The sequence below is a fragment of the Mustela putorius genome, unplaced genomic scaffold (genome assembly GCF_011764305.1).
Source record: "Mustela putorius furo isolate JIRA1106 unplaced genomic scaffold, ASM1176430v1.1 tig00000179_pilon_pilon_pilon, whole genome shotgun sequence".
In the NCBI taxonomy this organism is placed as follows: Eukaryota; Metazoa; Chordata; class Mammalia; order Carnivora; family Mustelidae; genus Mustela; species Mustela putorius.
Window position 1 is genome coordinate 9,679,442 of NW_025421305.1, and position 26,150 is coordinate 9,705,591.

The window sequence follows — 26,150 nt, forward strand, 5'->3', positions numbered from 1 at the left end:
GTGCTGGTACTCAGATTCCTTGCCAAAATTAAACTAAAGGAGATGGAATCTGACCTTTTGCTGGTATTTAGATTGCATCAGTTGGAGTTGTTGTTTCTGTCTGACTTCAGCCTCTGATTGGCTTCCACCTATGGGGAAAAAGTCACAAAGGTGAAACACGAATATTAAGCTAAAATGTCAGCCTTCAAAGACTAATTAATACATGATAAGTCTACAGCGTGAATTTCTTTAACATTTCCATGTCCCTGGAAATAAGGACATAACCAGTTTTCTTCCTAAGACATTAGAGAATGGTAATTTCTTAAAAGAGAAACAGAGCTGCTCAGCCTATGGTGCCAAATTCCTGAAAGAAGAGGACATTCTCACCAAGGTTTTAAATCATATATGTATTCAAGTCTTCACTTACACTGAAATTACACCTGAAGGCCCATGCTAAATAATAAGAAATAGTGCCTACCTTAGAAATTCTAGAACATTCGTCCTGCTTGAGTACGACCATTCCTTAACTTACTAAGGATGATGATCAGTGATGCTTTGTTTTTCTTTTTCTGACTCTACTGCCCCATATTCTAGTAGCAAAGTATAGGAAATCTTCAGGGGTCTTGCCACTAGGCAAATACATAGTCTTTATAATCCAGTTTTTAAAACTATAATGGGAATATTTTAGTTAGTAATTGATTATCAATCCATACTATTTATTATTGTTTCTTTAGGTATTCAAGAGAAAAATATAGATATTAGATTATCTGCCTGTTCTCTCCTAAACCTCAAATAATTTGGGGACAGAAATTCTTGCAGCTTGACAATCATCTAAGAATTGCTGCTAAGGGATTTCTTAGTGTTTATGCAAGCTTGGCATGTGTATTATAAAGATTCCTTTGAAATAATTCTCTGGTGCTTTGGTCACTAAAAGTGTCAGTTCTCTGAAAGATTCATTCACACAGAAGAAGCATTAAAACAATTTGCATTCACTGTAGTTTTTGTAATTGAACTGATAAAAACACCATAGAGACATTTCTTCTGAGTCCCAAAAGAGATATAAGGTCTGTTTGGTTTGGGCCCTTCAGTCTCTGTTGTGGGGGACTGGGGAATGGGAAAGAAACAGCAAGGGCTATTGAAGCTTTTATCTAATGTTACAACCACCATCAGCCTCTCCCAGAACTATTCCAATATTCTAAACGGTAAAGGAATAGGGGAGGAGTTGATGCCTAAGTCAGATGCCTAAGAATTTGAAGGTTTTGTTCAAAACTCGTCTCAAAGTTTGATACATTCTAGACTTTTTTTTTTTTTTTAAACCCAGCCTCCTTCCACGCATATAGCCTTGATCATTCCTAGATGTATCATTAACATAAAGCTGCAGTGAGACTCACATTGCCTAAGGCCCCAAGATAATAGACACCAACTGCTACAAATTCTAAAGTGAGGGACCTGGCTCTCTGCAGGGGGGTAACTGAAAAACAGTTTGGAGAAACTTAACTAGCAACTGCCTTCAGCCTATAAAAGAGGTTGGATAGGTCAAAGGGAGGTAGAAATCAGAGGAAAGAGGTTTTTCTGAGTTCCACTTTGTCTGTGTGTGTATTTGGGGAAGAAGGAATATTCACACCAAGACAAGCAAGAAAGGTTTAATGGAAATTACTTGGGGGAACTCAATCTGCGTCTCCAAGAGACTGAAGTACCTAGTGGCCCTTTACCTAGAAAAGTCAAAGCCTACATGCACCTGGCTGCTGTTAGGTGGCTCCTTAGGTCATCAAGAATAGGTGGCTACATTGCAAATGGTCTGCAGTCCCAGAGTTTGGGGGAAGAAAGGATCCACAAGTGTTTCCTATGCTCCCAATCTGGGATGTCGTGAAAGAGACCACCAATCTAAAACTTTCTTAAAGGACTTGCCCACGTGGGCCACCTGGAGGAATACTGGAGCCCTACAAAGACAGTCTCCCTACTAAGAGCCAATGGTGAAGCCAAGCAAACCAGCAGGAAAGTATGCCATGTCTATCAGGGAAATCCAGGTAAGAGATAGATGGCAGGCAAAGGGGCTCTGAAGAACCCCAAGAACCCCCGGGGTGAGAATCCCAGTAAGGATTCACCAAGACATTCAGAAACCAGGATCTGTACAGTACACATCCTACCTCTCATCTCTCTCTCTCTCCTCCTTTGACCCAGGAGGGGTCAGAATCTGGGAGCACGGGAGTCAATAGAGGAAAATTCAGCCATGTCCTGTTTTCTTTGCTAGTTTTCTAACCAGAATAGTCCTAAGCTGGAGCAGGGAAGAAGCTTTAATCTCCATGAGTAACAATTTTTAGTACTACCTAAGACTGAACATTAATTACTAAACGACACTGTTTAATGCCTAGAATTAGCTGGACAGCTTTCATTTGAGAAAGACCAATAAGATCTAATTTCTTCCAGACAGCATGGGAAAAACTAGTCCCATGTCAGGTTGAGGGAGTCCATTAGGAAGGATAAAGTTGTTTCTTGTGGTGCCCCTCAAATGTGGCTTACTCAGCATAAAGGTGACACTTGAGATTAACCATTTCATGAAATACAGTGGAATGATGGTAATAATACCACTATATTCACCCATTAAACAATTTCCAAATTGGCTTATTTTAACCTACATCCTGCAAAAACTACTTTTCTAAAACTCTTGCAACAAGTAGCCCCTGACTTTAAGGCATTTGTATTCACTAAATCTCTGGGAGCGGTGTATCCAGCGCCTTTCAGTTCTCAGATGCTGCCAGAAGAGAAAAGAGAAGAAAGCACATGAGTGATTCCCTTTAGGTGGCATCCCTGTCGAATGATTCAACCACCAGGCAAAGGCAGCCCACACAATTCATCACACTGGCATACACTCCAGAGTCCCAAAGGTCTCTCTACCTGTACAATGAAAAAACAGCTGGTCTCTTTATACCCACCACCGGGTCCCCAGTTCATTCTCATCTTCCTTTTAGAATTGAATCGCCATTCATTTTTTTTCCCATTAGCATTCAATACTGCCAGGATTAATATGCGTGTGCTAGCTTTTACTCCCATCCTGACTAGTGCTATGACAAGGCATATGCAGCGCCCCAGGTAAGCTTTCTTCAGAGCTGATCCTCTAAGAGGCTCTAAATTATTCAGCAATTAAGCCATCACTTTATTCCCACGTAACTGTGGCATCATACGTTTGCTTCTTGCAGAAAATCAGAAACAATAACATACCAGTATACCTAAGAGTTTCAGTTTTAAATGTATTTCCATTCCAAGCAGCATAGTGACCCCAAAACCTGTAACGTGCATCCAAAGACAGGTGTAGGCAAGGCGCTAACAGGATCCCTGGGTGGCCCGCTCCTACCCAACTCAGGCACCTGGTTTGCTGGCTTACCCAACCGCCGTGGTGCCAGGTTAACGGGCTTCGCTCTGTGTTGCTCCTTCCACTTCTCAAGACTCTCCAGCTCTTGCTCAGCAACTAAGCCAGGTGAGAAATATCAAATCATCAATTATTAGAATGTGAAAAGGAAACAGGTCTCTTGAAAGCCCAAGGAACAAACAGCAGAGGGCAATTAACTACATGTAAGCACAAGAGGACAAAATATCCAGAAAGGAAGCCACCCCTTGGAGTCACCCTGCCCCCACACCCCCTCACACCACCCTGCCGGCACTTTCTCTCCATGAAAATAAACTGAAGGTTCAAATTTGAAAAAGAAAAAAAAACCTGAACTCCTACTAAAATAAAGGAGTTTAGTTTTTCCTCTCATTCTGGCAATTTAAAAACCCTATATCAAATTAAATTTAATTTCCTCTAGAGAATGTGTGCAAAATGAGAACCTCCTTATGTCGATAAGAACTCTTCACACCTAGTAAACGTATCTCCAGAGAATCTGATGCCCATACTACCTTTATTTTAAATGTCCCCCATGCTTACTGCAACTAGGAGGAGTGAGGGTTTATGGGTTCCTTGGGCTGGATACCACCAGCCAGAAAGCTGCCTCGCTTGATGGAGCGGTGCTATTTCCCCAATATACCCGCTGTGTGACAGCAGGGGGCACCAGAGATACTAATTCCGTTCTTCGGTGCACGTCTGACTCTACCCCTGAGACCTGATTGTCTCAAATGTCCATATATGGTAATTTTTAAACATTAGAGGAAAAAAAAAAAACCAAAAAACTTCTGAAACATCCCCAAATTCCAGACCACACTAAGGCTTAAATTCCTGGAAAGTATTGAAATCAAAAGCTTGTAAAATGCCAAAACCTTTAAGGAATCCATTGGTCACCTGCTGGCAGTACCCACAATTACTCTGCATAGTTGTGATTATTGTATTTGGCGCTGATGCAGGTGTACGACCTAGGGTGCTACCTGTCCGGCGGAGACCCAAGTCTCTAATTTAGAGACCTGCTTTCTTGTTTTGCCTGTAGACCCATTCCCAGCCACAATATTAAATTTCTTACCAAGATCTAATGAAAGAGAGCACAGAACATGAAGGCTAGCCCCACAGCTTGACTTGAACAAACCTCCTAACTTCTTTGTGAACTAGCGGAACTTTAGCTCTCCATTTACCTCTAAGACATAATGCTGTAACTTTTAATGACAGCATTTATTTTACCGTAAAACTTCAGTCAAATATGTGACACACCCAGTAGGTACAAGGAGCACAAAAATGAGTACAGTGTAACCCCTTCCCTCAAAGAGATTGTAATCTAGACAAGGAAACTAAGGTACACAAATAAAAACAGCTGAGGGTACACAGTGGTTAAAGAAAAATTCCATTAAGAAGGGATGGGACAAGACAGATAAAGACAGGGACAAATTAGGTCATGGTGCATTTTATATATAATTCCTCTGCTCCACAGTGTTCATAGTCCTGTAAGAGTATCTGTAGTCAGCCCAATTTCCTGGGAACTAGGTAGATTTATTGGCAAAAGATGTGGGAAAGTTTAAGCCCCATGGAAATCTAAGGTTTATGATTGCACTATAAGTTCTGCTATTAACACAGAGAAACAAATTTAGAAACACTAATAATAGAATAATTTTAAAAGGTGTAATTAAAGTAGTTAAGTTAAAAAAGAAAAAACTTGATAAGATCTAGTGAGTCTGTGTCTATACAAATGAGAAAATAAAAATACTACAAACCTAAGTAAACCAATCCTACTCTATTCAGAAGACGGGAAGCATTCTGAATGTTGACTGAATAAATATACGTACTCCTTTTTATCTGATTTCTTCGGTTTTCATTTGGTACTATCATGGTATATGCACCTGGGCTGGAACGAAGAGAAAAAACATTGATTACCATGAGAAAATACTAATGCAACATGGGGGCTTAAGTGGGTAGAAGAAGAATCAATGAAACAAGATGGAATTGGGAGGGAGACAAACCATAAGTGACTCTTAATCTCACAAAACAAACTGAGGGTTGCTGGGGGGAGGGGGGTTGGGAGAAGGGGGGTAGGGTTATGGACATTGGGGAGGGTATGTGCTTTGGTGAGTGCTGTGAAGTGTGTAAACCTGATTCACAGACCTGTACCCCTGGGGATAAAAATATATGTTTATAAAAAATAAAAAATTTAAAATAAAATAAAATAAAATAAAAAGCACATAAAAAAAAAGAAAGTAACAGCATAAAATGTTTAGAACAGGGGTGCCTGGGTGGCTCAGTAGGTTAAAGCTTCTGCCTTTGGCTCAGGTCATGATCCCAGGGTCCTGGGATCGAGCCCCGCATCAGGGCTCTCTGCTCAGTGGGGAGCCTGCTTCCCTTCTCTCTCTGCCTGCCTCTCTGCCTACCTGTGATCTCTGTCTGTCAAATAAATAAATAAAATCTTAAAAATAAAGAAAATACTAATGCATATAAACCTCTAGACATTCTTCCTGCTCATATATTTATGATCCTCACCACCAAATAGGTACCGTGGAAGATAATCTTCTTAAGGCCCAGCTCTGTTCTCTGGAAGCTTAGGAACTAGTTGTCAAAGTAAAACGAACGCATACGTCCAAATACGGAAATACAAAGCAGCCCGTGAAGTCAGGCAAGTGACTGCCTCACAGCTGGCTCTTGGTAAACTGTCCATGTAGGGATCCATTGTTCTTCCAGGTGGCACTTGTGGGCAAGTCCCTTTGAAAGGGGTTGAGATGGGCATTCTCTGCCACTCTGACCCACACTGGGGGTACAGAAAACATTCCCACATCCTTTGACCAACTGGAAACACAGGCCGTTTGTAATGCAGCCACCTTCTCTTCATGACCCTTCTGATTGGCTCTCTGGCCACAATCTTGTGCTTTGGAGCTTTGACTCTTCCAGGCATGGGTCCACTAGGTCCCTGCTTCTCCTGAGGTCACAGGTAGAACATAATTAGAGAAGGATCCCTGAAGCATTTTAATTCATGGGGTGGGGATCGGGGAAGACTTCACTTAAGGAAAAATACGCAACACTGAGATACCAGGAAGCTGTTAAACTTGAGGACAGAAACTTGACTGATCTGTACACACCCAGCCTCGGGCACAATGCCTGGCACGAAGTAGCTGCTTGATGAATGTGGGCTGAACTAAAATGAAATGATGCCACAGACTCAGTCTGTACCTCTGTGGAGATTGTGGGGGGAGGGGGGGCTCTTCTTTGAGATGATGCCTGGGGTCCCACAAGAACACAAATACTTCACAGAGCAGAAATCCAGCGTGGCAACAGACTGCAGCATACGTGTGAATCCAGTTTTAGGGGAAATGCTACAGATAAACACAATCAGCTTATAAATGTAGGGTTTTGTTTGTTTGTTTTTTAAAACGGACACTTCGAATTCTCTCTCTTCAACACAGAATGTACCATTTCAAAGGACAAATTAGCAAAGATTGAACAGCAGAGGCCGAAGTGCTGATTAACAGAAGTCATTTCTTCCTTATCTCATTATTTTCCTAGCTGCAAGACTTTAGCCTGCTTCAAACTGGGCTTTAATTTTAGACTTGTAAATGGGGACGTGTAAAACCACCTTTGCATGCAAATGGGGCTGCAAGATGTCCAATTATTTAATGTATATCAGCAGACATTGCATTTGTAGCCTCACATGCATACGACATTATGAATACAAAATTAGGAGGCTGCTACTGGAAATGAATCCCTTGTCCACTGCAAATTCTTTGTTCACCCTAAGAAAGATTTTTCACTTCTCAATTGCCAGCACTTCATAGGATCTTGGGAGCTGCAATTCTGTGGGTAATAGCTGCACACTTGAATATGATGCAGGGGTGAACCGTTGTACAGAGCCTTAAAGATGAAGCACAAGATACTGGATTTAAATGTCAGCCATGACATGACTACACAGTCCTCAGTGTCCACTAACATTCGCCATTCCAGGGATTTGACTCTACAAAGATCAGTCGTTCTCAAACTTTAGCATCCCTCAGAATCACCTGGGGGTTCTTGCTGAAGGGCAGAGTTCCTGATTCAGGAGGTCTGGGGTGGGGTTTGAGAACTTGCATTAACAGTTCCCAGGTGATGTCCATGTTCTTGATCTAGGGACCACAATATGAGAACCATTTATCTAGATCAAGTTATCCTTGAACATTTGGATTTAAGGGAACTTAGGGATTAAATCCCTGTTAAAGACAGGCATTAAATCATCTACCAAAGGTCATGGGGTCAATTAAGTGATGATGCTTAGACTCAAACCCCGGACTTTTGTCTTAGACGTGTTGGGCATCTGTAGCTAACTCTTCAGCTCAACACAGAAAGCATACAGTAATAATTGTCATTTAACTCCACCCTCTTGATAGACTTCCAAAGTAATCTATTTAACTGAGCACCTATTTATGGACTTGTGTTAAGGGGCTTTCGAAGAATGAGGGGAAATACAAAAAAAAAAAAAAAAAAACAGACAGCAACCACTTTAACAGAGCTTAGACCTTAATTTGGAACAATTTATGAAGCCACAGGAGCACAGCACAAGAATGCCCAAAGAAGTGTCAAAGTAGGATGATGTTAAGTAGAGATCCAGGGTCAGGGAGAGTCACAGAGGCCCCAAAGGGGTAGAAATTTTCAGAGAAGGATAGCAAGCTGAAGTTTAAAAGACAGGATCCAAAATGGCAAAAGAAGTGTTTCTTCAGAGGCACTTTACTAACAGCTGCTTCAAAGAGAATTTTCCAAATTCCATAGGCCTCGTGTATGCAAATTTTGTGAAAGATTTGGAAAGAAAAATCAATCCGTTTGTAAAAGATATTACTCTACAATATCTAATCTGGATAAGTTTAAGTCTGATAACAACATACTAGAATCTTTCGTTTTAGGATGAGAACTGCAGTCAAACTATTGCAATACACATAGTCTATAAGTTCCCAGACGCAGGGCAAGACCATGAAAAGAGGGACAGAATTACCCAACCCTAAATTCAGAGCCTTTTAATTGAAAGCATTTTAACATAACCCCAGGCTCAGTGACAGAGGTCCCATTAATAAGTGTTTCATATTAGAGAATTCCTTAGCAACCATCTCAGCAACACTTTCTTGGCTGAACATGCCAAATCTGAAACAATAGTTAGAAGAAAGCATGGCAAGTAATGGAGATTCTATTCCTCTTACTTGCTATAGAAGGAGGAGCCTACATCTGAGGATCTTTTTTTTTTCTTTAATCATGTGTCAGAATGTAACGCGCTGGTAGATCCAAATATTCGTCCCTTCTCTCCTTGCTTTTTCTTGACATGAATAACAAGTATAATTTATTCATGTTTTCAGCCAATTAGTTTCCACCCACAGCAAGGGCCTCTGCTGTTTTAACCTGCATGTCTTCCCTTTCAACAATCTGACTCTCAAAGATGCTGATCTAGACAAGCCCAACCTATCTATATTTAGTATTCTCAGCATTTTCTGATAAAGCAACATTCAAGTCACTGAAATAAATGTATATCTTTGAAAATTAGTTTCCTTAATTACCTCATTGAAATTTAATGAAATATCACAATTTGTAAGATTATTTTCATTTTCCAACAGCACACATCCAGGAGAAATACTGAGAGAGAACATATAAAGAATAGCACAAGACAAGAGGAAAATGTGTTCCTGCACCATAATATATATATATATATAAAAAATACATTTAAGGAATGTTTTTCCTGTGAGGTCTCTCCTGAGCTACACAACTATTTCTCTCATGTCCATTCTTGCACAATTTTTATAATGTCTCATCAATAAGCACTCTATGAAAAAATGTTATGCTGAAGTTATGAAAAATATCTTGGCTGGCTACAAGTATTACATAAATATATCCCCTGGTGTGTACAAACTACAGCAGATGTAATTTAAATTTCTAATTAGGAACAACACTGGTTTGACTGAAAAAGAAACATAGTCAAGAGCAAAAATTCAGAAAGAGGTAGGAGATTGAGTAACAAACACATCTTTCCAGGCAGAATAATAGACATGTAGTCTACCATCCTACAAAAAAAAAATTAGTTTCAGATTTTCATAGTTCAAGAAAATCTTAACCTTGCGTGAACTTGAAAAAACAAGGATTTTTTTGATTAATCAAAAGCACTGGATAGAGAATTATTTTCTAGCTATGTCTTTCCACACTGGTTTTTGTCTTATGACCTTAATATGAGCATCTGAAGTTTACTGTTTTTAGCCAAAATGAGTCAAAACTTTTGAGCCATTCAGGTTGCCAAAAGTTCTTTATTAAATAGACCACATTTCCTAGAAAAACAAAAACAGGCAAGATCAGGCTGAGCAAATCATCCTTAACCACTAAACCTATTCCACCAACCCTGATCCAGCACTCCACAACTCCAGTGTAGAAGGGCTCATGAATTCTTTGGTCTCACAACCTGCAGAGCCCAAAACATTGTGTACACATCCAAGAGGCTGATGTGAAGCAGGTCAGTTTTTAATTCACAGCTTCTGTTGGACAGTTCAGTAGATCCCCAGAGGGCTGAACAGACACCCAGTGGAAAAGATAAACAAGAGATTACAGGTCATCAGCACCTTTGTTCATAGGATAACTTCATGGAAAGTCAAAAGAGGTATATACATGCACACATCTATCCATCCCAGCACTCATATGTAGGCTTATGACTTAATGAGATGTGGTAAACTTATGCAAATTAGAAAAATGTGTCCCTTCTTTCAAGTGGAGGTAACCATACACTAGGCCACACAATTTGGTATATATTTCAGCTCCAAATTATTCCCTTAGCTAGGCAAGTTTGTATGGTTACCAACCTGCACAACCATACAGGGTAGACCTTAAAGATGTCACACTTCATCACGTAAAACACTATCTATACACATAAATGATAAAAGCTGTGAAGATAGCAGGAAGGATTCACTCTAAGGATACAAAGAATATATATGAAGCATAGTATTATGGAGACCATCTTTAAAAGGCCAAAAATCAATGATGGGAGTAGAGATGGGTGGGGACCAATTGTTAGGTATACTAGCAAAAATGCATAAAGTTGCTACTTTGGTAAAAATAACCACAAGGAATACCTATTTTCAGAACATAGAGATATCACATCTGGGATTTCTTTTGAGCCTACTTTCAAACTAACCTTAACCTAACAAGCTAACCTTAGCCTACTAGTGAGCTATTACTCACTAGTATTACTATTAGTATATATCACTATATTACTATTAGTATTACTATTCACAGATGCTGGCAAAAGACATGAGATTCCTGGGCCAGAGACTAGTAAGATTTTATTACTCATGCCACAGCACAGAGCCTGAGCATCAGCATATTTATGTCTATTCTCTCTGGCTCCTGGGGGCAACACGACAGATGCTGCACATGCAGCGTGTTTGCATGGCAGGTGAGGAACACAGCAGAGCAATCCACCGTTTTTACAACAGACGGTAAGCAAGACTGGATTCCGTTCTGGGGAAAGCTTACCTCATCTCTCAACATTCCCAGCTACATAGCAACCTTGAGGAATAGTCCACATGAAAAAATGGTCTGGTGTGGTGCCTTGGCACACCCCCGAAGACATATAAAAGTGGAAGAGGCCCTAGCAGGGCTGTCTTTTCCAACAAGAGAATATTCAGGATAAATGCTCTTTTAAGAATGGCTTTGTGATAAGGAAATTTTCGTTTGCATATTTACCAAATGGTTGTACATTTTCTATCATTATTATTATTATTATTAACAGATTAAGATCTGGTTATGTCCCCATGTCTTAAGCATTGCTCCTCAAGATGATTTATAACTTAAAAGACAAAACCAGGGACGCCTGGGTGGCTCAGTTGGTTGAGCAGCTGCCTTCGGCTCAGGTCATGATCCCAGCGTCCTGGGATCGAGTCCCGCGTCGGGCTCCTTGCTTGGCAGGGAGCCTGCTTCTCCCTCTGCCTCTGCCTGCTATTCTGTCTGCCTGTGCTCTCTCTCCACCCCCCTGCTCTGATAAATAAATAAAATCTTAAAAAAAAAGACAAAACCAGAAATGCAAGACATGAGGGATTTATATCTAAATTTCTGCATAGCACATTTGAAAAAATTCACTTTTTATTTGATCCTGAAAGAAACATGCTGATAGATGAAAATGTACAAAAATATATTTTTAAATATTGAAAAGTCACTTATAATCCTATCCCTCAGAAATCACAATTGCTGTTTTGGGGGGGGGGTGTTTTAAGATTTTATTTATTTATTTGACAGAGAAAAAGCCAAGCAGGGGGAGCAGCAGGCAGAGGGAGAGAGAGAAGCAGGCTCCCTGCAGAGCAGGGATCCTGAGGCAGACTTGATCCCAGGACCCTGGGATCATGACCTGAGCTGAAGGCAAATACTTAACCAACTAAGCCACCCCCAATTACTTTTATTTGAGTGAATTTCAGTCCAGTCTATATTCTGTACCTATTACTACACAGCTGCAATCATATCTTAAGTCCAATTTTATGTCTTCAGTTATAAATGGTTTTCCCAACTATTCATGTAACAAGCTTAATTTTAAACGGCTACGTAATACTTCACAACATGGATGCAGCATAATTCAACCTCTCACCTAACTATTTCAGTTGTTTCAGTTGTTCACTATTACAAATAATCTTGCAGGATATACAAAGCATAAAAATAAAGCTTGCACACAATATTATCCAGAAGATAACTCTAATAGTCCTCTTAAATCAATACTCTGAACAGTAATGTGGACTATATTTAAATTTTTCTTCCTTACATATCCCATTTGCATTTCTGAAATCCCAGAAACAGTTTGATGAATGATTAATGTCTGCTCTTATTTTTTACTCTCCTCAATTCTCAAACTAGGAAAGATGCTGGTTCTATCCAGCCATTCATTTTCACCTTCTCCTCCTAATGGCTGGCACCTTTATACTGTTCAGATTGACCTGTTCAGATTGACAATGCACCCAATCAAAAGACTATCATCCACAACCTTTTTTAAAGCTAGGTATGACCCTGTTATTAAGTTTGGGAAATTGAAATGTAAGTGGAAGCTATTGAGAAGGATTTCTAGGAAATCTCCCTCAAATGGAGACAAACAGGAAATGGCTTTTCTGTTGCATTCCACTTCCTGGAAGACTAAAGTGGTAGCTGGTGCTGAAGCAGCTATCTTGGTCAATGAGGCATTGAATGCAGAAGACATGCATCAGAAATGGCAGAACAGAAGGACAAAAGCTATCTGGTGCCCTGTGACTATAAAACCACTGTATTAGTGGTAATCTGTAACCAAGCTGCCTGGTTTTATTTTTTTTTTAAGATTTTATTTACTTATTTGACAGAGAATGAGATCACAAGTAGGCAGAGAGGCAAGCAGAGAGAGAGAGTGGGAAGCAGGCTCCCTGCTGAGCAGAGAGCCTGATGCAAGGTTCAATCTCAGGATGCCAAGATCATGACTGGAGCCAAAGGCAGAGGCCTGAGCCACCCAGGCACCCCACCAAGTTGCCTGGTTTTAAACCTTAATTCTATTACTTTCTAACTACAATTTTGAGCAACTTACTAAGTTTTTCTATTTTTTCACCTGTGAAATGGGGATGACAGCTATGTATGTCTTAGAGTACAGATATAAAGTCCTTAGAAGAATGCTAGGTGATAAATGTTCTATTATGGTTGCCTGCTATTTTTATAAACCCTAAACTAACTACCCTCACACCTATTTCATAGGTGAGAAACAAAGCCATCTATGCTTAACATATCTATTATATGTAATTGTAATATAAGAGTTATGTATAACATATATATGATCCCTCTTTCACCATATGTAATATAACCTAACCCTAAATCACAGTACAACTCCTTTTTTTTATTTTATTTTATTTTATTTTATTTATTTATTTGACAGACAGAGATCAGTAGGCAGAGAGGCAGGCAGAGAGAGAGAGAGAGGAGGAAGCAGGCTTCCTGCTGAGCAGAGAGCCCGATGCGGGACTCGATCCCAGGACCCTGGGATCATGACCTGAGCCGAAGGCAGCGGCCTAACCCACTGAGCCACCCAGGCGCCCCAGTACAACTCCTTTTTCATGCTGTGACTGAATTTCTTCTTTGTTCCGTCTTCCACAATGTACGTGATTTAGTTTTTCTAATTGTCTTTTTACAACCCTGTTTCTCACATTTGTCTCTAACATCTGTATCCTAGTTCCTGATCCTTTTCTTTGATCTGTGTCTTAGGAGTAATAAGAACCACTGCATGAAACAAAGTGTTGTTGATAAATAGCTCATTAAAGATTAGCAAATAGTCTTCTGTAAAAGAGAGCATGGTTCTGAGCCCAGGTTTTTTTCCCTAAATTATTTATTGAGCTAGAATATACTTAGGACAAACTGTACATATCTTAAGCACACAGCTCCATGACAAACTTCCTTTTAATTTCTCCAGATTCCAAAAGAAAAAAGGAAAAAAAGAGAGGGGCATAATGAACTTTAGAATATAATCTGAAATTACTTTTTCCCCAATTTTTTATCTTAAATTTTAAGCCTACAAGTAAAATTCAAATATTAATAAAATGAAAACTCATATACTATTTACCTATATTTACCAATTGCTCATGGTTAATCACATTTCTTTCACGTTCCTTGTCTTTATTTTTTTCTGAATCATATGAAAGTAAGCTGCAGAGTCAGTAACATAACCCTGAATACCTCAGCATGTGTGTCCTAAGAACAAAAACATTCCCCTACTTACAGGTTAAAAAAAAAAAAACAAAACTATCACACCCAATTAATATAATATTTACTCTATATTCAAATTTCTAAGTTGTTCCAATGTTCAGAATATTTCTCCCTACCCTCCCACCGCATCCAATCACAGATCACAATGCCTGTTGTTTGACACGTCTCTTTAGTGGATCCAGGATCATCTCCTTGACTTTTTCCTGCCTTTCGTGACTAATATTTCTAAAGAGTCCAGATATGGCGGTTGATTTTCTGCGTCAGCTTCCTCCAACAGGATACCCTGGTATCTAGCTAAGGTGATTTCTAGGTGCATCTGTGGGAATGTTTCAGAAAAAGGGAAGCATTGGAATCCATGGTCTGAGTAAAGCAAGTGGCCCTTCCTATTGTGGTTGGGCATCATGCAATCCACTGAGGGCCTCAACAGAACAAGGAAGGCAGAGGAAGGTTAAAACCAGGTTAAAACTTGATTGGCTGAGCTGAGACATCGATCTTCTACCCTTGGTACTCCTGGTCCTTGGGCCTTCACACTTAGAAGGGAATGTACACCATAGACTCTCCTGCTTTTAGGATTTGGAGATACACACTGGCTTTCCTAAGTCTCCAGCTTGCAGATGAGAGATGATGGGACTTCTCAGCCTTCATAATAATGGGACCCAATACCTGATAGCCTTATAATAAATTTCTTTATATATATATGAAATAATCTTATATATAAAAATATGTATAATATATATTATATATTTATATAATTCTCAAATGTTTTATAACATATAAAATATTATATATAATGTTTATTATAATAATCTCTTTATAATATGAACATATCTTCTCCTGCCTGTCACCTTCTATTGGCATAATGGCCCTAAGACTTTCTACTTGGCATAAAGAATCAAAGATCACAACTTAACACTTTAAATATAAAGATGTCTTCATATCAAACTATTTGAAGTGGTCATTTCTAAGGATTATAATCACAGGGGACTTTTACTGTCTATATTATTTTTGTAATGTTTCAGTTTTTATAGCAAGCAGATATAACTTTACTTTTACAATCAGGGGTAAATATTCCAAAGATTTCTTTTAATGAGGAAATATTTAATATAAAGACTTCAAGCAGGGGCTCAGATTTTCTTACAAGAGATTAGGTAGCTCCGGATTTCCATTCTCTGATGCCACAGTAAAACAAACACGGGGCCATCGAGGTTTTTTGTTTTTGTTTTAAGATTTTATTTATTTATTTGACAGAGAGAGATCACAAGTAGGCAGAGAGGCAGGCAGAGAGAGAGGAGAAAGCAGGCTCCCTGCCAACCAGAGAGTCCAATGCGGGGCTTGATCCCAGGACCCTGGGATCATGACCTGAGCCTGAGAGGAAGGCAGAGCCTTAACCCACTGAGCCAGGAAGGGACCCCAAAACAAACACTGGGCCATACTAGCCCTTGAGTTTTAATGATGATAAATGCCTTTAATTTTTCTATAGAACTTTAATGGATTGCCTTTTAAGTGTTCATATTTGGGGGGGAAATTACAAACATTACAGAACAAAGGAAGATCATCATTAGCTGATTCTCTGATACAGAACACCCTTCAAATGCAGTCTTCTCCCTTTGATGATTTTTTTCCTGTTAAGCTTTTGTTTCAGATTCAAATAGACTCTGAATAGATGCAATTAACCTTAACAATATGTATAACCTTATAGCACTCTACTGACTTTGAATTAAATAACCTTACTGTGTAATTGAACTAAGTCTCTTTTTTCTCATTTCTGCTATGCTTCTACTGATTATTATAGGTATTATGAGTTTTCGTGCTTTCATCATCCTGTTGATTTTATTGTTTCACTGTTTCAGCTGTCAAAGACTTTTTGAGAAATGCCCACTCGTTTTTGATATTGTATTTGAGCAAAAATGATTGCTCCCTAAGACTTGGCAGACTGCAAATGCATTCCATATGGAGGAGTGAACTCTACTGCAGAAAAGTTGGAAATTTGTTCTAAACAGAACCATAATTTCTATCCTCCTGTATAAACAGGAAGGTAAATTGGATCTAAGCAAACCAAAATGTCTTTTCTTTCCATCCACTTCAGCAATCTCTTCTGCCATGCACAGAACTATGTTTTCACACCACACAGGTAACCCACTAACGGGTCATGAAACCAATATCTTGGGTTTATTTTTAATGAACGAGAGTGGAAAATGTCAGCATGCATCACATACAGTAAGGGTGAGAGTTGTGGAATATTTTTCACCTGTATATAAGCTCATATAGACCCAAACATGTCCTAGATCATGAATATCAAATGAATTGCTTACTCTGACCCACGTTCAGAAGTCTGAAAGACCACCAGAAGGCAGGATTTGTTTAGGTTGCTCATAACCAGGGATGATGAGAGAACTGTCTGAATGCAAGCCCGCCAAACTATCCTTTAAGAAAAGCAGCAGAGGGACACCTGGGTGGCTCAGTCATTAAGCCACTGCCTTTGGCTCAGGTCCTGATCCCAGGATCCTGGGATTGAGTCCTGCATTGGGATTCTCACTTAGCGGGAAGCTGGCTTCTCCCTCTCCCACTCCCCTGCTTGTGTTCCCTGTCTTGTGGTGTCTCTCTCTGTCAAATAAATAAATAAAATCTTAAAAAAAAAAAAAGAAATAAAGAAAAGCAGCAGAGACAAGAGTCCCCACAGAAACTGGACTCTTATAAATGACTTCTCTATCCAAAGACTTTTAAAGCTGTAAATGTCACATTACTGTTTCTATAGTATCACTCCCTTTAGCCTATGGAATTTCTATTTTCTTGATGTGAAAATATGATGATTGATGGGAACTTAGCCAGATGTACACCACTTCCTCCTTCAACTCCATCTCATGTTCAGAATCTAGACTTTGCTGGATAGACTCAAGTTGGAGTGCTGGTTCTATCATTTAAAAAAAAAAAAAGAAAGCCATGAGACCTTAGGAAATCATTTAATCTATCAAGACTCAGTTTCTTCATCTGTAAAGTGGCAGTGTTTATTGTGACAAGAAAAAGGAATTACATGACATGTGTAGTATGAGGTCCAGAGCATGGTTAAGAGTCCAAGATGTAGGAGTTCAAGCTATTGATTGTTACTTTGGTTTTTATTCTCTCTGGGTACCCAGTTTGATTATTGTAGGTCACAAGTAATTTACTTCAAGATAACTATAGTATTCACGTGCTCTGCCACATTTTTCATTTCAAAAATAAGTCAAATAGGCAGAGTTCTACCGATCAGGTTGCTAGGAGAATACAGTAATCATTGAGACACCTAACAAGCTTTCCAAGCCATATAATTATCACTAAGAGTTAAACACTATCTGTTGTTTTACAAACTTTCTGAATACCTGTGAACCTTGTCTGAAGATTGAGTTACAGTCATCTAACAAATAGCCATGTATATTAAGCTGTCAAAATTATCCATCAGAATCAATCATAGATTTTCTCTTCCTGTGTACTATTATTTCATAGTACTAAAAGGAATTTCATCATTATTTAGCTCTCCATCCCCAGGGAGGAGTAATACCTTAATGCTTTCATGCCATTTAACATCTATAGGCAAAAACTTATTTTCTCACACTCATGTGAGGATTCAGCAGAGAAATCTGGGGCACTGCAGTGAAGAAGAAGTAGTGAAAGCAGTTCTTATAGACTCTCATAAGTTTGTAAAAACTTGCACTTAATTTAAGACTATTTTTATGTGGCTAGTTCTGATTGAAATGAGGTGACTCAAGAATGACGTAAGAAGTTTTGATGATCTGTCTTGGACAGAAGACATTTTTACTTCACGATTCAGAATACACTCAACAATTATTAGATAGTGATGTTCATGAAAACTGATCCCTATAACTTAATGGTTGTATTATCATAAATTCCACTTTATATCCTACCTTCTATTTACAAACTACTTAATACTAATGTAACATGTGCTCTTAAAGAGGAAGAGAGAGAGAAACCAGGAATTGGCCATTAATAACGGATCCATACCAACCCATCCTTTATTCTCCCTTCACTGTCCTGTGAGACTTCAAGGATGAAGGGAAAGAAAAGTATCAGTTACCCGGGTTATTCCCTTCCTTGGAGTACAGCGAACTGGGAAAAGTTTCGAAGTTTGAGTAAGGAAATGAGGAAACTGGAGCCCCAAAAGGAGGAAATAAGAAGGAGGAGTGGGTTTCCCCAGTGCAATTATACAGCACTTCAACAGACGTAGTATCTAAGCTATTGTAATCAGGGATATGGTGTATCTAAGAGGCTGTGTTGTTTAGGTCCTCCGAAATGAAGACATCAAGACAGCATTAGATATGTAAGAGGTTTTTTGGGAAGAATGCTTGTGAAGGACCAAAGAGGAATGAGCGGGGGTAGGCTGTGAAAGCCTTAAGAACAAGAGCAGATTTGATACCTGTGAAAGCAGAGGGGAGAGGGGTTGAGTGGGAAAAGCCTCAGACCACTGTACAGGTCTGAGAAAATCCTAAGATAGTTCAATGTGGAGCTTTCTGGTGAAAGTTGCCCAATAGAGAAGTTTCACCTTGGCCAGGAATGGGCTGACTCTAGTACCCTAGAATGTTCAGACACTGGCTGGAAGAATGCAGAATCAGTGTGCTCTCAGAACAAAGGGTGTAACGGACAAATGGCTTACCGCTGGGGCTGTCAGTGGACTGGGCTTCCCACAGTAAGTTCTTTTGAAGGAGATCTGGGATAGCAAGTTTCCCTGGGCACCACAGAGGCTATATAAACTTCTATGGTATAATAAAACATAAAAACTTAGTCTTTGTCCCTGGTTCCTGGCACAGAAATCCAAAAACCCTTGGGATTCCAAGTGATAAGAGTGTTGATTATATGTTAATGAGATAACCCCAGAATGTTTCAGGAGCCAAGCTATTTGCCAGAAAAATCAACCCTATGATTAAAGGGTTAGAACTTTCAGGTCTACCCTTCTAACATCTCTGGGGAGGGGGGAAAGGAGCTAGAGACCTAGTTCAGTGAAGAACTCAGTGGCGAGTGGTTTAATTGGGCTAGAATAAATATTGGGCTGTGTAATTGGGCTAGAATAAATATTCTTCAATAAGGACTGAGTATTGGTGAGCACCTCAAAGTGCTGAGAGGATGGCCCACCCAGATAGGGTATGGCGGTTCTGTGCAACACCCCACCCCAATATCTTGCCCTGTGCATCTCTTCCACTTGGCTGTTCCTAAGCTGTACTCTTTATAATAAAGCTGCAATCATAAGTAGAGCGGTTTCCATGATTTCTGTGATTCATTCTCGTGAATTATCAAACTAGGGGAGGAGAGGTCATGGAAACACCCACATCTGCAGTCAGCCGGGCAGAAGCGCGGGTAGTCTGGGGACCCCCATTTGTGGCTGGTGTCTGAAACAGGGGCAGTCTTGTGAGACTGGGCCCTAACCCACGGGGTCTGTGCTAACTCTGAGTAGTGTCAGAACTGCACTGAAGTCAGTTGGTGTTGAAATAATGTATGACCGTCAGCAAAAACCCCACCCAGCTCCTAACTATCCTGTAGACTGCAGCTCGAGCATCACTTCTTGGCAAGCCTTCTGCTCCCAGGGCTAGCTCCAACCCTGGCTTCTCCTTGTAGGGCAGATGAAGAGTCACTCCCGTAATTACCTAATCACTGTCTGCCCCATCGATTTAGACTCTAAGCTACATTAGGGCTTATCTTCTGTTGAGTAGTTACTTGTTCCTCAATTTTTAATTAAATATCCAGGGCTGGAGATCCTCTTACAGGTTTGTTGGGAGGTCTGAAAGAGAATATATATAACACACTTCCACATACTGAGCATTACATGTGTTTGCTATTATTGTTGCTCATCTTTAAGTCTCTTCAGTTCTTAGTATAAAGTAGGCTACAAATATGTTCATTTATATATGAATTCAATTCATCTGATGTAAATTTAACTGTATAGCAGAATTCCACATTATAGGCTCATTTTCAGAGTATCTTTTTATTGCCTGTAAACAGCATCAAGCGAAAGGGCCACTTCTAGGCATGATTATAGACTGGCCTCTGAATGAAGTGAACCCTGTGTTGCTCTCACAAAGAAGAGCCTATTGCCCAGAATTGAGTAAAGTCAGGTGAAATCCCCCTTCCAGAAAAACCCACGCTTTAATCTTTTATTTATCTGGATATCATAGAAGTCAGTTGTGAGATACTTACCAAAAAAAGCAAAATATTGAAAGGGAAAGTGTTACTTTGGATTTGAAATATATATGAGCTTCTTTCTCTTTAAATCTGTGTAGATGGCTTATGATATTGAGGGCCAAGAGAAAATCACCCACTAAAAATAACTGGGAGAGCCGATATGAATTAGCACTTATAATTACTTAAATCCAAATATAGTCAAGAACACAGCCTTTGCCTTAGAGTCTATTAGAGATTCTCATAAATCATTTAGAATTTTAAAAGATTGCCTTAAAAATCTCTATTTATATTTATATGTAAGTAGGTGTTTTAAATCAGTGTATTTTTTCAAGGTACAAACACTCCACTTCAGGATGACAGCATGGTAGTTGATCAATAAACATTTGTTAAATGAATTCAAGGCTATCAGCATCCAAAGACATTTCCTTTCCACCAGGCATAACCTTACTCTTTATTCATACACACACAAAAATACAAAGAAACCCTCAGAGGTTGGTATTATCTCATTTTAAATAATGAGGAAACCGAGACATAAAGTAGTTAAGCACCCTGTTGATGTTCAGAGAAAAATAATGGCAGAATCAGAATGTGGACCCAATATTATGCCTAGCAAAATAAGTCAATCAGAGAAAGACAATTATCATATGATCTCCCTGATAGGAGGAAGTGGAGATGCAACATGGGGGGTTTGGGGGGTAGGAAAAAAATAAATGAAACAAGATGGCATCGGGAGGGAGACAAACCATAAGAGACTCTTAATCTCACAAAACAAACTGAGGGTGGTGGGAGGAGGGGGGTTGGGGGGGGTGGGGTTATGGACATTGGGGAGGGTATGTGCTATGGTGAGTGCTGTGAAGTGTGTAAACCTGGCGATTCACAGACCTGTACCCCTGGGGCTAATAATACATTATATGTTTATTTTAAAAATATAAATAAATAAATAAAAGGATGTGGACCCAAGTGCCTTGGTCCTTAAAGCCGAAGCTGAAGCTGGTGCTCCCACACCTACACTAGTGCTTCCTAATGAATAAATGGAGGGATGCATACAATAGAAGGTTAAATCTCAATCCTTTAGCATGTAAATAAACTCATATTGAAAGTGAGTAAATGAAGGCTAAGCACTTTTTACTTCCTTTTTCACTTCCCATCAGAAAAATGCTGTAATTCCTCTCCAAAAATTAAAAAAAAATGAATAAATCGAGAGACCTGGGTGGCTCAGGTGGTTAAGCCCCTGCCTTCAGCTCAGGTCATGATCCCAGGATTCTGGGATGGAGTCCCACATCAAGTCTCCTTCGCTCTCTGCCTCTGCCACTCTGCCTGCTTGTGCTCATGCTCTCTCTCTTTGACAAATAAATAAATAAAATCTTTTAAAAATGAATCAATTAAACTCCCTTTAAAAGAAAAAGATTTGGGGCGTCTGGGTGGCTCAGTGGGTTAAGTCTCTGCCTTCGCCTCAGGTCATGGTCTCAGGGTCCTGGGATCAAGCCCCACAACCCGCTCCACACTGTAAGTAAGGGTTCTTGCATACAGCACCTAACCCAGGACAGGACTCCAAACCTTACAGTCACTCTGGACCTCACCAGGTCTCACTCCTACCAAGTGGTTTATCTGGGAACTTTGTAGAGATGCAAAAGTGCTCCCAGAGGCAGCATTTGGACTTCTATCCCCTAACACATTCCCTCTCTGCTCCTACCCTGGCATCATTTAGAGCCCTGATTTTTGAAACCAGGAGGGGTAAAAATTCTCATACTAAAGAGTCTGAGTTCTGGAGATACCTGGAAAGTTAGTAGGAAGTGCAGGCGATTTCTACACACGTCATTTCAATACTGTAGCCAGCCACAAAAATCAGAAAAGCAGAGTTCTTGAAAGGAATCAGAGCTCAGATATTTAGTAAAGACCCGCAGACTGGCACACTCAATTTATAAGGCAATTTCTGAGTGCTTTTTGTGTAGGCAAATAAGGTTACCTTCACCCAAAAACCCTGCCACTGGGCCCCTGTGGTTTCAAACTCCAGTGATTCAGAAAGTGCTTGTAGGTTTGAGGTCTGGGCTCCCGCCCCCAAAACCGGTTGTTAAGTACTTACACCCGCTGGCTCTGGAGCCCCCGGCTTTCCCGCGCAGGGCTCTGGGGCGCCACCTCCAAACCGGGTCTGGGGCCTTGCAGCCGGCCTGGCTCCGGGGGCCGCCCAGGGAGGTCCCGGGTCAGGCGGGGGGCGGGAGAGGCGCTGAGCCCAGAGCCCACCACCGGAGTGCGGGTGAACATAGCTCTGGGTCCGCGGGTCCCGGGCGCCCACTGCGGGAGGGACGCTTAGGGAGTCTCGAGATGCGATTCCGAAGGGCAAGGCAGCGGTTTTAACAGCTAGAGTTTCGATTTCCCGCTGCCAGCTGCAGCTGCGCCCGCCCCTAGGGACTTCCCCACTGAAGCTCTATCTGGCGCCCTCCGACCTTACCGCAGGGCACAGCTCCCGAGGCGCCACCCTCGCCGGGTGGGGAGTGCCCCTGGCTGGGTTTAAGGTCCCAGGACCACCTCAGAGCACAGTAAAGAGAACCGTCATCAGCCACCGACACCTCGTGAGCAAGTGGCCACAAGGGAATGAGAATCCTGAAAGATTTAGGGACTGTTTGACAGGTAACCCTAATTTGTGGTTACTGCTGGATATCCGAGACCGTGAACAATATATTAAACTTTGGACTCCAGAGATCAGGTGAATTAATAAAATCAAACAAAATTTTGCCTTTTATCAGTAATGACTGCTGTTTGGTTATTGTGCAAAATACTTTGAAGTTAAAGGAAGCTGTAAAGTGAAGTCAAAAGTCAAAGGAAACCCACAAGAGGAGAAGCAAGCCCCTGTTATTTCTCCTGTTACCATGGCGGCATTAGCATTTGTTTACGTATCTCCAGCAATACAGGTCAAGGGAGGCGAGAGATGTCTCTCATTTTTGTATAGCAGGCATTAGGACACTCAGGATCAACCCAATACACACTGGAATCATGGGAGAGATTTTTTACAAATATGGATGCTGAGTCTTACCTCCAGACCTACAGATACAGAGTCTTGCAAATCCATATTTGAGAAAGTGCCCATACCCTAGTTGAATGTCTTGCACAGACCAGGTATGTAATCAATATTTCTTGAATGTCTGATCGATTACTTAGCAAGGCTGCCTGGAGAATCTTTTCTGCCTATCCCTTAGCTTGCCCAAGGATTTGCATATCTAACAAGTTGCCTGGAGATAACCAATGCTGCTGGTCTTGGGACCACCCTTTGAACTTTGAGAGGGACCCTGTGGGCAATGTGGAAGGCACAGAAGGTTTTTCAATGAGGCAGTTATGTAATAAGATGTTTGAGAATCTTCTGCCAGCAATGTGAAAAGGAGACTGAAAAATGAAGGGACTGAAATCCCAGGGAGAAATTAAGAGCCTGGTTGTTATAATCTAGGAAGGAAATACAAATCTGAATGAAGGGGATAGCAAGTGAAACAGGAAGCAGGGAGCAAAATCAAGGCATTCCGAATGAAAGGTTAACATGGTTAGATAAAAAACTAGATACACAGGTGCCTGGCTGGCTCAGTCAGAGGAACAGGCAACTCTTGATCTTGGGGTTGTGAGTTCGAGCCTCACATTGGGTGTAGAGATTACTTTAAAAAAAAAAATAATAATAATAATCTTGGGGCTCCTGGGTGGCTCAGTGGGTTAAGCCTCTGCCTCATGATCTCAGGGTCCTAGAATCAAGTCCCGCATCAGGCTCTATGCTCAGCAGAGAGCCTGCTTCCTTCTCTCTCTCTCTGCCTGCCTCTCTGCCTACTTGTGATCTCTCTCTGTCAAATAAATAAATAAAATCTTTAAATAAAAGAATAATAATAATAATAATAATCTTTAAAAAAAAATACTTAACTAAAAACAACTACATGCAAAAAGGAACCGAGCTCCAGAGGTAACAAAGACAGATGGGAGACAGCTTTTACAGTATCCTTAAACTCAGCTCTGCCACATACCTGCCCCATGACCAAGGACAAGTTAATGATTTTCCCAAAGGTTCATTTTCCTGATCTACACCATGTGGAATGAAGCTACAATACTTAGCTTATGGGATACTGCAAAGAATAAAGAGATAGTCCACACCAGTGCTTCTCAAATGGAGTTGGAGTTGATTTTGCTTCCAGCAGACTTTTGGCAGTGCCTGGAAACACCTTTTATTGTGAAGCCCAAGGTCAGGATGTGTCTCATGGTGTCTAGAGGGTAGAGGCCAGGAATGCTGCTAAATACCCTGTGATGGACAGGACAGCCTCCCAGAGGAGAGAATCATCCTGCCCAAGATGTCAATAGCACTGAGGTTGAAAAATCCTAATTTCCATAATTTGCTTAGCTTAGAGTCCCAGTAATTTAATGGTACTGATTGATGGTAACTATAAGGTCTTAGCTTTGTGTGGTTGGAAGGCAGAAGTGTTGATCTTAGCCAGGAGGAGAGACAGGTTTTTGGCAAAAGTGAAAGACTTTGATTTGGAAACTGTTGGGTTGCAGGTGCCTGCAGGGTAAGAAAGGGTAAGAAAGGCAGTTGGCCAGCCCACCAAAAAGTGGATCTAGCTAGTTTCTCTGGAGGCCAGAATGCATCAGAATGTCATCTGGGGAAAATACCACTGGAACTTTTGTTTCAGAGGAAAAAAACAATTGTCTTGGTGATTGGATTCAATAGAGAGTTTGAATAAGGGAAATCCAGTTCTTCTAAAGGAGCTAGTAATAGTAATGCTGACCTCTGGAATACACTTAGTTGACTGTTACTTATTTTGCAACCCAACCATGGAGCACACCAAAGTTTCAAACATGAGATAGAAATAGAGGATAATAGGCCAAATCTAAACTGCTTGATCTGTTCATTTCATTTTGCTACCCTCTCAGAGTGTTAAAAAAAATGTGACTATGGTTTATTACTACAACGGACGTCTGTAGGCTCCTTTAGGATACTTGAGAGTGGGTCATCTACTTGTGTATCACGTATGCTTTTATGTGTGTGTGTGTGTTTGTGTGAACATATGGACTGACCTTTTACTCGGGCTGCTCAGAGTCACGTGCCTCTGCAGCAATGGCTGGTGGAGTGAAGCATGGTGAGTGGAGAAGGTTCTGAATCTACCACTGCCTCAGCCAGAGTACTTGAGCCCTTATCTTTTCCATGTACCAGATTGCTGCCTGATTTTGTTTGCACAAGAGTTCCGTGGCTTAAAGTTTGACAAACCATTGTACTAGACAATTACCTGTATGTTTCCCTTTTTGGCGGGAGGCGGGGGTTGGATCATTCTTGGTTGTAGCCTGTCCAAAGCATCCTGGGATGTCCAGCAGCATCCTTAGCCTTACTGGATGTCAGCATTACCTGTATGTCTCAAGGGCTATGGGGGAATCTCTGAAATCCAGTGAGACTGCTAAATTGCCTGAAGTTTGGCTGATTAGAGATTCCTTTAGGAAATGGTTTTCTTTTAAAATGTAACTGCCTCCAGGAAATAATCATTTATTTATTCCTTCCTTTAGGTAAAGAAGTTTAATCTAAGCAAAAGACATTTTGGTTGGAGGAAAGGAAACCTGAGTGGAAAGAAAAGGAGGATTCAAAAGGCTGTACACAGGAAAATGTTGTAAAATGAGATATTGATAGGAAATAGCAATTTGGGACTACAATGAGCCCAACACACTAGGATAAGATTAAAGATAAGATGAAATGAAAAAGAAACGCCACCAGTTTCGGCTAATGCTAACATATCCAAGTACGTCCTTTATCTTCCAAGGAAATAAGTGAAAACAGGGCGCCTGGTGGCTCAGTGGGTTAAGCCTCTGCCTTCAGTTCAGGTCATGGTCTCAGGGTCCTGGGACTGAGCCCCACATCAGGCTCTTTGCTCAGCAGGGAGCCTGCTTCCCCGTCTTTCTCTGC

The 26,150-nt window shown here is 40.6% G+C and overlaps 1 protein-coding gene across 7 annotated transcripts in view; it reads right to left on the minus strand.

Annotated features, from left to right (window-relative positions):
- Positions 1-22,629, minus strand: part of EPSTI1 (epithelial stromal interaction 1) — an 85,176-nt gene extending 62,547 nt beyond the window's left edge. For 2 of the 7 annotated variants that reach the window (XM_013059830.2, XM_045076634.1), the window contains exons 1-4: positions 22,320-22,621; positions 5,110-5,240; positions 3,362-3,445; positions 55-128 (exon numbers count right to left, since the gene is read on the minus strand). In XM_013059830.2, coding sequence (XP_012915284.2) covers positions 55-128; positions 3,362-3,445; positions 5,110-5,240; positions 22,320-22,498 — 468 coding nt within the window. In that variant the 5' untranslated portion in view covers positions 22,499-22,621. Of the gene's footprint in view, positions 1-54; positions 129-3,361; positions 3,446-5,109; positions 5,241-22,319 lie in introns of all 7 variants that reach the window. The other 5 variants (XM_013059827.2, XM_013059828.2, XM_004759262.3 and 2 more) reach the window with 5 other exon arrangements.
- Between the last annotated feature and the right edge of the window lie 3,521 nt (positions 22,630-26,150).